At 47.7% G+C, this 13,436-nt stretch overlaps 1 protein-coding gene and 1 long non-coding RNA gene across 3 annotated transcripts in view; one reads left to right on the top strand and one right to left on the bottom strand.

Annotated features, from left to right (window-relative positions):
* LOC133053746 (uncharacterized) overlaps positions 1-13,436 on the bottom strand; it is a 62,442-nt gene that overhangs the window by 4,740 nt on the left and 44,266 nt on the right. The gene's annotated exons all lie outside the window — the stretch shown is intronic.
* Positions 1-13,436, top strand: part of LOC133053611 (polycystin-1-like protein 2) — a 101,942-nt gene that overhangs the window by 64,189 nt on the left and 24,317 nt on the right. For both annotated transcript variants that reach the window (XM_061138169.1, XM_061138166.1), the window contains exons 24-29: positions 2,043-2,273; positions 4,304-4,405; positions 7,050-7,228; positions 9,209-9,355; positions 11,593-11,792; positions 12,476-12,693. In XM_061138169.1, coding sequence (XP_060994152.1) covers positions 2,043-2,273; positions 4,304-4,405; positions 7,050-7,228; positions 9,209-9,355; positions 11,593-11,792; positions 12,476-12,693 — 1,077 coding nt within the window. The remainder of the gene's footprint in view (positions 1-2,042; positions 2,274-4,303; positions 4,406-7,049; positions 7,229-9,208; positions 9,356-11,592; positions 11,793-12,475; positions 12,694-13,436) is intronic.

The following is a 13,436-nucleotide window of genomic DNA, read 5'->3' as shown; positions in this document are numbered from 1 at the left end:
CTGTGCGCCTAGTGCTGAGAAGGTCTTGTCAGGAGCACTTGCTTGGGTTCTCTGAACCAGCCCCACCCCTCCTGGGTGTGCCAAGGGTTCCCGAACCACAGCTGATGCAGAACACTCATCAGGATTGGGAAACAGTAAGCAAATATGGATGTGAGACCCACGTGAATTCTGTCAATAAAACAGCTGACGCCATAGCTGTCAGAGGGGTCAGACTTGCCAGGAGGTGTGTTAAAGGTAAAAGATAAGAATTATCTGCTGAGGCATGTTTGGGCTGCCACAGGTTCTTCCTCACCAGGTGTTGAGCAAAGAACTTTCCACATGTCAGTATTTTCTGTTGTCTCCTACCTTACCACCTCATGGTGGACCCTGGAATGAAAAAGTAGTGCTGGGTTGTGGGTCTGAATGAAATCTTCACCCTCCGAAAAGCACTGGGTGGATTGCAAGCTAAGGAAGGCCTTAGCCTGCAAGAGAAGCCTTGTCGCTAAGTGCACAAAATGAATTAAGAGCCAGATAGAGAGCCCTCCCCTGCCCCATTCCTGTCTCTCTCTCCCCTAACCTCAGTCCCCATACCACAAGGACCCCGAGCCCAAGCTCCATCTACATGCCCCATTTCCCCATGTTTTGCCATAGGAAATGGCAACCCACTCCAGTATTCTTGACTGGAAAATTCCAAGGACAGAGGAGCCTTGTAGGCTACAGTCCATGGGGTCAAAAAGAGTTGGACATGACTGAACAACTTCACTTCACTTCTTTGCCTCTCTTGTGCCCGTCGGTGGCCACACCAGTAGCCAGTCCTCCACAGAAGGACGATCCTAAGGAATGGGTCTGGGCGGGCCCTAGAAGAGGGAATTCTGAGGTCCAAGTCCCCAGACCACAGTCTAAAAGTGAGGGGTCCCAGGGTAAGACATTAGGTAAGACAAATGAGGCATCTGGAGTGCAAAATTTAAGGGGGGCTCTTTCTCAGGGTCACCAAGGATCTCACCCTGGTCCTCGCTGGGTTGTATGTGCTATGGTGGGCATGTTCCCTCTGCCCCCATGACTCTTCATCCTGTGCGCAAGGGCACAGCCCTAGGACAGCTAGAGTGGGGCCCTTCAAAGCACGAGCCTGGGACAGGGGTCACAGGTCCCTAGGTCTAAAGTGGGTAAAATTTAGAGAATTCTTTTCTGTTGCTGAGAACCAGCTTAGGATGTGAATATTCGTCCTTCCTGTTTTCTTGCCATGGTTTTCCTGATCTCTGCCGTTTTTCTCTTCAGTGTAAGATAACCCACTGTCTCAGTTTGCCTGGGACTCAGGGGGCTCCCAGGATCTAAGACTTTCAGTTTGAGAAACAGAGAGGTCCCTGGCAAACTGAGATGGGTTGGTCACCCTGAATGTCCTCTCAGCACCTTGCCCGTTGCCTGGCCTGGAAGTAGCACCCCACAAATACCTGCCCGGTGAGAGAGCACCAGGTGGGAGAGAGGACTGGAAAGGACGCACACCAAACACATGGCAGTGGCTGCTTCTGGAGGCTGGCGGACAGAGGGCGTTTTGGTTTTACCCTTTATACTTCCTATCCAAAAAGGCAAAGCAGATTGGCAAGATGGACATGGTCACTCACTGAGAATGACAGGTGCAAAAATGCTTATTACAGACATGGGTAAGCATTAGGTCGCTCAGTCATGCCTGACTCTTTGTGACCTCACGGGCTGTAGCCTGCCAGGCTCCTCTGTTCCTGGAATTCTCCAGGCAAGAACACTGGAGTGGGTAACTATTCCCTTCTTCAAGGGATCTTCCCAAACCAGGGATTGAACCTGGGTCTGGGGCATTGCAAGCAGATTCTTTACTGTCTGAGCCACCAGATGAGCCCAGTACAAGACATAATTCACTATATTTAAAGATTAACGTTTAACTAAATAAAAAAGCCCAAAGAGAATCCTGAAGCTGGCCTTCAGCAGTCTCCCAGCCCTTCCCAGGACAGGATCCACCCCTCACTGCTCTCCTCCCGTGGGCAGGGAAGATACGCTCCCCGAGTGCTTTCACCAGGGCCTCTTTGGGGTTGCAGGTGGGGCCGCGGACCACCCTCTCGCAGACCCACTGCCTCTGCAACCACCTCACCTTCTTTGGGAGCACGTTCCTGGTGATGCCAAACGCTGTGGATGTCCACCAGACTGCTAAGCTCTTTGCCACCTTTGAGGACAACCCTGTGGTTGTGACCACCGTGAGCTGCCTCTTCGTGGCCTACCTTCTGGTGTTGATCTGGGCGAGGAGGAAGGATGCTCAGGATCAAGCCAAGGTGAGGTGGCACGATCCACGGGAATAGCAGTGGGTGAGCAGTCCCCTTGCAGGAGCTCCAGAGAATGGAGCCCTGGTGGGGAGCTGAGGGGCCAGCTCCAAGTCCAGGCCTTGACCCCTGGAGTCATCTCCGATAAGCTGGCCCCTCAGCCTCTTTACCTGTAAAATGTTCTTGTTTATAAAATTATCAGGAGGATATAAAACTGACCACTTATTGAGGATCTACTATGTGCCAGGTACTATTCCCACTTAATGCCCACAACAGCACCAAGGGGAAAGGTACTGATGTTGAGAGTCCCCTAGACCACCCTCAAATTCAATGATTTGCTAGAAGGAAACACAGAACTTTAAAAAGCTATTATCCTCATGGTTATGGTTTATTACAGTGAAAAAGTGCAGATTAAAATCAGCAAAGGGAAGGGTCCAGGAGAGATCAGGCAAGAGATTCTAACTGTCCTCTCCCCATGGAGCCCTACAGACAGATGAATTCTTCTAGCAACGATGTGCAACAGCACATGTGACATACTGTCCACCAGGGAAGCTCCCCAAACCTTGGTTTCACTAGGGGTCAGTCTCGTAAGTATGGTACCTGCATGACTGCTTCTAGTCTGCAGCAACCACTGCCCCTCTTCCCTGCCCAGGTCAGACTGACAGAGCATGGCCCAAAGCTCTCACCACAGATCAGACTGTTAGCACGTAATGCTTAGGGTGGCCTGAGGCCCCGGGTAGTCAGACACCCTGATCATGCAGAATATTTCAAGGACTTAGAGGTTATCTTCCAGGAGTTTGCCAAAACCAGTCCTTTCATTGGAATGTGTGGGGTTTGAACAACCCAGGCCTGCACAATACCTCTATCATTTTATAGAGGAAGCAAGAGAGGGGCAGAGAGGGCAATTATCTAGTCCAAAGCGACCTCCCAGGAGCCAGAATTCAAACCCAGATCTGCCTGATAAGTCAGGTCTGAGGGTAAAAACGAGATCAAACAATAACCAATTGTGACAACAAGGTTCTGATTCTTTTTCTGATACATGCATCACATCTGACCCATAGGAACCTTCAATACACACTCACGAGTGAGTGAGCACATAAATGAATATAAGAATGCACTGAACCTTTCAACATTGCCTACCCTCCCTACATACAGCAACACCTCTCAGGATGTGAATGGTATGAAACCTAAAAAGATAATAGTTTCCCAATTTATACTGTTGTATTTGATTTGCCCAAAGGGTTTAACACTAATATTTTAAGTCCCTCAGCTGTAGGTTGGTTCCTGGGGAGCAGACCAGATGGAGTTGAATATGCAGGGTATTTATCAAGAAGTGCTTGGGATCAGCCCCGGGGCAGGGAAGGAAGAAGGTAGGATGGGTAGAGGGAGAAGTCAAGTTGGGATGCAGCCTATTGACAGTTGATTGACCCCTTGAGGAGCTCTGGAATTGTCCTGAACTATGCTGAGAAGCCCAGGTCTTGATCTTTGGCAATGCACCAATCTGTCCTTAGATATCGGCTTCCCTAGGAGGTGCACGACTTTGACAGAGATGACTTGCATCCCTGACAACGCCACCTTGGCAACTGAGAAAACAGCCCTCCGCTGACAATAGATCTGGGCAGCTCATCACTGCCCAGCCCTCTGTAGCCTCTGACCAACTATAGCTATTTATTTTTCGCTAAAACAACATTCATTCTTTTTAAATTCCCTTAGAGGCACAATCTGGTTACCAATGTTATGAGAAATCATTTATGAACAGAGTTTGTATTTATCAGCTCAAACATCAAACATTCTCAGCTTAATAGCAAGTTCATTTCCAATTTGACTACTTTGGGTCATATTTAATAGTGAGTGTATATTTTTTGTTTTAAAAGTTTTGGTTTTCACTTGAAACTCTGCTTTTATACAGAACAGGTCTTATCTGATGCAATGACTCAATAGCAGACATAATTGCGCTTCCCCCCTTTAATTGTCATGAATGCCCAACTCACTCCTGGCCACATGTGTGGTGGATGATCCCACAGTGCCATCCTTCTGTCCAGGTAAAGGTCACAGTGCTGGAGGACAACGACCCCTTTGCTCAGTACCACTACCTGGTGACAGTCTACACCGGACACCGGAGGGGGGCAGCCACTTCCTCAAAGGTACTTGACTCACAAGACCCCTTGGTCAATTAGCATGTACCACCCAGCAAAGCGCTTGCCAGTTGGTTGTTGGGTTACTTTAGCACACTGGATTTTATTGTGGGTTTTTTTAAACTTCTGCTTTTTTGGAGAAAAGTATCTTTTTGCTAGACAGAAATAATACCCTAAGCCCTAATACTTAACAAGATAAAGGAGGAGTGGATTAAGGGAGATCTGGGGTCTGGTGCTGCTTCCCTGGTGGCTCAGTTGGTAAAGAATCTGCCTGCCCATGTAGTAGACGCGAGAGATGTGGGTTCAGTCCCTGGGCTGGGAAGATCCCCTGGAGAAGGAAATGGCAACCCATTCTAGCACTCTTGCCTGGGAAATCCCATGGACAAAGGAGTCTGGCAGGCTATAGTCCATGGGGTTTCAAGAGTCGGACACTACTCGGACTAAGCTACCACCATCACTGTACCCACTGGTCTTCTCATTTAACCCTACTAAAGGATAATTCAAACAGCTAGTTACCTGCACTCAAACATGCTCACATATGCAGAACAGTCATTAGACTGCTAGCAATGAATAAAGGGGAAAAAAGAATTTTTAGGAGAAAGGGGAGAAAAGAGAGAAACAATGGCAACCATTTGAAAAAGAACCTTGAATTATATTTTTGAGGAAAACAGATTAGCTGGCATCCATCTAAGAGGTCAGGCTGTCCTTGAAAGGCTGACTAAAGGTAGTGAAGCCGTGATTTCATTTGTCTATGGATTCTCCAAAATCCTTAAAAGTTTAGGTGTGGAGCACACAGCAGGTTGTTTTTGCCATGTCTCAGCATCCTTAGTTAAGTCCGCCCTGTGTCACGTCCCTCATCAGGATGTACCATCCCTCACAGCAGCCTCCAAGCTTCCTTTACTGAAACTGTGCTCCACAGAACATAGTTTGAGAACCACGGATACTGTGTGTACTGTGCTGAAGAAAGCTCTGTTGATTTGTTGTTTTTTTTTTAAAAATATTTATTTATTTATTTGGTTGCACCAGGTCTTAGTTGTAGCTTGCAGGATTTTCCGTCTTCATTGCAGCACGAAAACTCTTGGTTGTGGCATTGAAGATCTAGTTCCCTGACTAGGGGTGGAACCCCCTGCATTGAGAGCTCAGAGTCTTAGCCACTGAACCACCAGGGAAGTCCCTCCACTGTTGTTTTAAATGGTGTTAGGCTCCATGAGAGCACGGCATGTGTCCACTTACTTTTTACTTTTTGAGTCTTATTTAAATCTTATTTTTACTTGTGTATATATTTTTATTTGAATTAAATGACTATTTTAATATCTCTGCACCTCAGTACCTCAATCAGCTATCTAATGCAGAGTAAGTGCTCAGTAACTATTTGCTGAATAATTGCAGGAATCACTTTCATCCATCTAATGAAACACCCACTCCACTTCTGTTTGATACGAGAAACTGACCTTCCTAGGAATGAAAGAGTGAAAGCGTGTGATCCACAGGCCATTTCATGGCTCCCCATTTCACTTTTCAATTGATACCTGTTAGTTGGGTTCTCCTGGCGCAGCGGTTCTCAAATGGTTGGCCCCCAGGGATGGCTGGTAATTGGAAGTGGTTCTGGTTGTCACAACTTGGGAGAGGAAGAGATGCTACTGGCACCTCATGAGTGGAGGCCAAGGATGATGCTAAACATCCTACAGCACACAGGAAAGCCCCAGAGCAAGGAATTATCTGACTGAGAGTGTCTACAGTGGAGACTCTGCTTTAGAAGCTGATTCTGAAACAAGGATTCAAGCACAAGTAGTTCGTTTGAGAGGGGATTCCAGGGCACCCCATAGGGGAGTGGGAAGCCAGGCAGGAAAGGAACAAAAAACACTACCCTGTGGACAGCTGGAGCCTAATCCCACCGGGGAACTCTGGAAAGCAGTGAGGAATGTGGGCCTCAAAGTTATCCCAGCAGAGGCCTGAGTCAACTGGGCTGTTTATCCACCAATCCCACCAGTCATTGGTGGAAAACAGCTTGCAGGGGCCATTAATTCTCTGCTACCTTCCACCTGCTGCTCTGACAGCCAAGAACCCCCCAGGGCAAGAGACACAGCAGCTGGCAGTGGGACATGGGAACACCACAGTGGTGAGGCTGAGGGACGGATCTCAGTGGGGCACAGTGACACCTGCTGTAGTTGGTTTGGGCTCAGGTAATCAGGCATGGCCACCAGCAGCACCTGCAGGGCTTCAGAAAAATACGCATTCCTGTGCCCAGTATTCTTGGTAGGTCTGGATGGGGCCCGGGAATACGTATTTTGAGAGTAATGGGCAGTCATTCATTCCTGCCTCAATACTGGGAACTCTGAGTGCCCTGAGAATACAGTCATTAGGGAGAAAAACCAGTTCCTGTCCTATGGCCCTTTCAAATAAATAGACAGATAGTCTGAAAAGTTCATCAGGAAGCATTTTATGAGTATAGCTCATCTCAAAGATGTGCATACAGATAGTGTCACCCCAAATCTTCATACAACTGAAAAATAACTCAGGCAGGCCCAAGGTGGGAGGAGAGGAGGAGAAAGGGCCGAGCTTTGCTGGTTTTCATTGGTTTTCAGGCACCTCCAGCGAAACGCGGGGCTCAGTTACCACACAGAGTTAGCCACTCCTGGCCTCTGGGTTTCAGGTGACCGTCACCCTGTATGGCCTGGATGGAGAGAGTGAGCCCCACCACCTGTTGGACCCCAACATCCCGGTTTTTGAGCGAGGGGGAGTGGATGTCTTCTTGCTCTCCACCCTGTTTCCCCTGGGGGAGCTGAGGAGCCTGCGACTATGGCATGACAACTCAGGGGACCAGCCATCCTGGTGAGTCAGGGGTGGGCAAACCACAGGGACCTACTAAGCGCCAGGTCCAAGGCTGGGCGCTGTGCATGTGCTGCCTTGCTGATCCTCATGAGCCTCTGGTAGCAAACATAGACTGGATCCCTATTTCACAGATGAGGAAACCAAGGGTCAGAGAGGCCCATCAGTCTACAGGCCACACAAAATGCTCAGTCTCTCATTTAGCTTTCAGCTTCCCCATCTATAAAATGGGGATAGATGCCTACTCTAACGACAAACCCTGCCCAATATGAGGAGAGTAGATGAGACACTGGCTGATTCTCCAGGAGAAGATGTGAGAACGGCTCCACTGCAGAGCACTAAGCTAATTCCTCCTGTGCTTTCCTCACTGAATGCTCATTGACCCTCTGAGACAAATGCTGTTATTATCCTTGTTTTATAAGTGGGTGAATCTAAGCTTGGGAAAGATTAACTGACTTGCACAAGGTCACGCAACTGGCAAGTTCAGAGCCAAGACTCCTCCCCATTTTGTCTGAGGCCCAGATGAGTGGCCTCCAGCCTGAACACTCGCCGGTGGCTGGCAGCTTTTGGAAAACACAGCATTTCGACCACTGTCCTTGACTCACCTAAAGGATTAAGACCCTCAGCTGAGGGTTGGTTCCTAGGATGCAGACTCTGAGATGAAGTTGAATATGGAGGCTGTTTACCCAAGGGATGCCTAGGATCAACCCATGGACAGGGAGGGAAGCAAGCAGGATGGGCAGAAGAGCTTTGATGCAGCCCAAAGACAGCTCAGCTGACCACATAGGGAGCTCTGGAGCTGTGCTGAGTTGGGCTGAGATGTCCAGGTCTTGATCACACCCAGGCGCCTCACCCAATGGGCACTGGATGTCAGCCACCTCAGGAGGGTGTGTGACCTCAACAGAGGTGGCTCTTACATGCCTGATGGGGACTATCCTCCATGAAAGGAGAAAATGCATGTCAAGAGCTTCTTAGCATAATCCCCACTGTGCAGTAAATGCTCAATAAAGAGTGCCTACTGGGCTTCCCTGGAGACTCAGTGGTAAAGAATCCCCCTGCCAATGTAGGAGATATGGGTTTGATCCCTGATCTGGGAAGATCCCACATGTGTCAGAGCAACTAAGCCCATGCACCACAACTTTTGAGCCTGAGCTCTAGATCCCTGAAACCACAACTACTGAAGGCCGAGTGCCCAAGAACCCATGCTCCACAACAAGAGAAGCCACCACAATGAGAAGTCCACTTACTGCAACCAAGAGTAGCCCCCACTCGCTACAACTAGAGAAAAGCCCACACAGCAACAAAGACCCAGCACAGCCAAAAAATAAAAATAAATAAAATTATTTTTAAATAAATAAAACATAAAAGTAGATAATTTTAAAAAAAAAAGAATGCCTATTGATATCATTAGTCTCATTTCCCTATAAGGCAACAGGGAAAACAGCTGCTGCTGAATCTGACCTCCCAGCAGAGGCAAGATGACTTCATTACTTCCCTGGGCCTCAAAGATCTAAATCAGATCTGATGATCACCACAGAGCCCTGAGTCCCAGACGGAGGGCAGGCCCACTCTCTGGATGGAGGCCCAGGGGTGGGCCAGGTTTGTGTGCTCGAGCCTGCACCTCCCTGGACACATGATCCAAACAACTCGCCTTTCCTGCTTGCATCATGACGGTGACCCTGGGCTTGCTGCCCTACATGAGGGTTCACAGTTTCAGAACGCATGCTCTTGCAGCATACCTGTGAAAACTTGGCAGCCTCCAAGCTGGTGGTCTACACTAGCTGAATTCCCCACAGGAAGCCAAATTCACCCACTGATTGGGGCATTTTGATCAAGGCACTAACAGCAATGAAGAAAAATACAAAGTGTCTTTTTAGTTCTTGTTCTTGGGTTCAGGTCTGCAATATATTAACATTATCTTCAAGGGGTCCAAAGACATCTCATCCGCCTAACATTATCCTCAAAACTGTGGATCCCCTCCAGGTATGTAAGCCGTGTGCTGGTGCATGACCTGGCAATGGACCGGAAGTGGTACTTCCTCTGCAACTCATGGCTGTCCATCGATGTCGGAGACTGTGTCCTTGACAAGGTATTTCCGGTGGCCACAGAGGACGACAGGAAACAATTCAGGTACTGTTCTTTTTTCTTTAAAGCAAATGCTCTTTTACTTTGTTATTTCATCTCTAGAGGAGTTGCATCATAATTCAGTCTCAGCCAAATAAAAGCATGTTTCAGTTTGCAGGTCTAGGTAGCTCTGAATGTGTGATATTAATGACTAATCAGGTTTTTTTTGCTGTGATAGAAGGGCCCTGGAGGGACATGGACCCTTCAAGACAGAATTATCTTCAGGTGGTGATAACAGTTATGGAACAGTTATCCAAATTTCCTTACACAAGTCACAGAATAATACTTTTTATATGAGTGAACAGACTGATCTGAACGGCGATTCTACATCTGGCCACGTGGAGCCTCTTCACGTCGTTTTACTCTCGATGTATTTTTCAGCGTCTCCCATGCTTTACTCACTCCCTCATCCCCTTCCCTGTCGTGCACCCTTCCACATCTGTTCCCAGACACACATAAGCAGATACAAATGTACACGCCTGTACACCCACCCACACAGGACACCACATACTGCTGTTTATCTTGTATCTTTTAAAACAGCATGTTAAAAAATAAAAAAACAGCATGTTACCCTGAATATGTTGCCTTTTTTCTTTTAAAGGACTTTCCTGGTGGCTCAGATGGTAAAGCATCTGCCTACAATGCAGGAGACCTGGGTTCAATCCCTGGGTCAGGAAGATCTCCTGGAGAAGGAAATGGCAACCCACTCCAGTATTCTTGCCTGGAAAATCCCATGGATGGAGGAACCTGTAGGCTATAGTCCATGGGGTCACAAAGAGTCAAACACGACTGAGTGACTTCACTTTCACTTTTCACTTTTTTCTTTAATATATCACACACATCCTTCTGAGGGTAAAACTTCTGAGTCAAACTTTCCTTATTGGCTGCATGATATTCCACAGAATGGATGACCCACAATTTTCCTACACACGGGCATTCAGTCTACTTCTAGTATATCTACCGAAAGGCGACATTTCCTCCCAGCTGCCACTGGGAGCAGCTCAGCCTCCAAGGGGGAAGAAGTCTGAACCAGAGAGACTTGGACCCCAACAGAGGCATAAAACAGATGTGGGCACAGGTCATAAAGTCCCACATGCCTGCTAGTGACTTGCTGTGTGACCTTGGATAAGTCATGCGCTTCTCCAGGTCTCAGCTTCCGCATCTGAAAACTGAGCAGTCAATGTGCATACCCCACAGGGGGCCCCGGGTCCCGTGGAACGATGTGGTAATGTGCCTGGCACACTGTGCGGTTCAGGCTAAGCAGATCTTATCTCCAACCACATCAGCACACGTGATGCCTCGAAACCTGGCAACGAGCTCTCTGACGACAGGAGTTTCTCATCCCTGTGAAACCCTGGGCCCAGCACACAGCCTGGGGCACAGGACTGGGGGCATCAAATATTTGCTGAATAAGACATATAACATGGACACTGTTGTTGGCAACTGACCTCTTTCTCTCTCTTCACCTTTACTCTGAGTCCAGGGCATCCACACTTCCTCAAGTGACAGTCAAAGTATTGTACAACCCTGGAGGGTGCTGGCACTGACCAATCAGAACAAGCGACAGTAGGAAATCTCTGCTCTGGACATTCTATTAGCAGAATCTGCACCTTTGAAAAGCTCCTGAGGTTGAACTACATTCTACTCACAGGGAAATAATACAGATCCTTTACAAGAATGTGATGCCTTTTCTGAGACCCTGTCTCACAATTTTTACTCTCTCAACTCAGTCTGAATCCAAAGCCTGGGATTTTTAACCACTATTCTCTAATGCTCTAATTATAACAAGGCAAATAATATTAAGAGTTATATTATTATATAAAAATTATAACAAAAATTATTGCTAACACTGATGAATACTTATCTGTATGTCAGCTACTTTGCCAAATGCTTTTATCACTTTTAATCCTTTCAACAATCCAGTGAAGCACTTTCTGTTATTAACCACCTCCCCGCCATTTTACAGATAAGTAAACTGAGGTACAAAAAGTAAAGTAACTTGCCTGAGGTCACATAGTAGGTAAGAGGCCTGTCCAGGGTTCCAACCACTCTGTCCAGAGTCCCCATCACTAATTCTAAATGATGCTACTCTGATGCTGTATTTCTTCTATAACAGAAAAAAGCAGATGAAGAATTTAGAAACAAATCCTCCCTCTCAGTCCAGGATTGCTCCAAAAAGACCAGGCTTCTCCCCTATTCCTGCCTCCCTAAATGCCTGTCCCTCTCCCCTGGTCTGTCCACAGCCACCTGTTTTTCATGAAGACCTCCAAAGGCTTCCAGGATGGACACATCTGGTGCTCCATCTTCAGCAGCTCAGCTCGGAGCAACTTCACACGTGTCCAGAGGGTGTCCTGCTGCTTCTCACTGCTCCTCTGCACCATGCTGACCAGCATCATGTTCTGGGGTGTCCCCAAGGACCCAGCTGAGCAAAAGATGGACTTGGGTAACTCCCACTCTCAAGGCATGGAGATCAGGGTTACTGGCAGTAGACATGAGTTGTCACTGCCCCAGAAATGCCATGCAATTCTAGAGGTCCCAAGACTACCCTGAATTTCAATAACTCATTAGAAGGACTCAGAAGTCAGAAATGCCATTATACTCATAATTATTAGAGAAAGGATATAGATCAAAATCCGAGGCATGTGGGGCAGGAACCATGGGAGACTAGGCACTGAGCTTCCAGTGGAGTCTGGATGGCACTCACTCCTCCAGACAATGACATGTGATCACATGTGCAGAGTAATGCCAACCATGGATCCTCTCTTGAGCCTTAGTGTCTAGTTTTTATTGGGGCATGATAACATAGACATGGCTGACCCTGGATGACTGGCCTAAGATTCTAGCTCCTCTAGGCATTGAGGTGATCCAGGGCAACCAAGGCCCCCACCATAAATCACATTGCTGGCACAGAGTATACCAGATGGCCCAAGACACCAGGTAAACAAAGGCATACCCACCACGCAGGACATCCCAAGGGCTTAGTGGTCACTACCCCCCACTCCCCAGCCTTGGAGCTATTCAAGGGGCAGACCTCTCTTCAGGTAAGGTTAACCCTTGCTGCACAGCCACATTCTGGGAGGGGTGGAGGGGATTCTCTCCTTGACCCCTGCCCTCCATCTGCCTCAGGTCAAATCGAGTTCACTTGGCAGGAAGTGATGATTGGGCTGGAGAGCTCACTCCTCATGTTCCCCATCAACCTCCTGATCGTTCAGATCTTTCGGAATACCCGTCCTTGGGTAGCCAAGGAACAGAATGCTGGGAAATGGGACAGGAGGAGCCTCAGCCTGGTGCCCCCACCACAGCCCATGGAGGATGGCCTTCTGACGCCTGAAGCAGTGACCAAGGCAGGTCTCAACCCTGGAAGCATAGGGGGACCTCTAGCCTGGGAAGAAGTTGGGGTGGGGACTGGGGTTTGAGGCCTGCAGTCCATGTGGTCTGACAGCATCGGTCACCAAGATTCATCAACTGCACACGCATGCACACACACATATATGCAAACACGTGTACATGACATGTACACATGCATGCACACACATGCCACATGTACACACATTCACACAAACCATGGATACATCCACAAACATGTATAGATGTACACAATGTACATCTGCACAGTGCACACATGTACACATGCACACACGTACCCACACAAATGCTTACACACATGCCATATGTACACATTCATACACACCACACATCTACAACACACACATATATGCAAACAATATGCACACATCTCCACACACATGTACACACGTGCACAGATACACATGTTTATACACATGTACTCATGTGCAAGCAAAGACCTACAACATACATTCATACATGCACAGATACCTTTTTTGGGTACCTACTCTGTACAAAATATATACTTTCACTACAGATCACAGGCTAGAAGTACACAGGAAGAATTCCCTCTGTATTCATGCACTCATTAAGCATTTATTGAGCACCTACTATGTGCCACACTTTGAGGAATATAGCCTGAAATATGTCAGTTGAAATCCTAGAAGAGAGATTTTATGCAGGACATAACAGAAGCTCAAGGTGGTCCAAGGTCATGTCTCAGTAGGCAGACCTGGGATCA

The sequence above is a fragment of the Dama dama genome, chromosome 4 (assembly GCF_033118175.1).
Source record: "Dama dama isolate Ldn47 chromosome 4, ASM3311817v1, whole genome shotgun sequence".
Lineage (NCBI taxonomy): Eukaryota > Metazoa > Chordata > Mammalia > Artiodactyla > Cervidae > Dama > Dama dama.
This window is presented reverse-complemented; position numbering and strand designations above follow the sequence as displayed.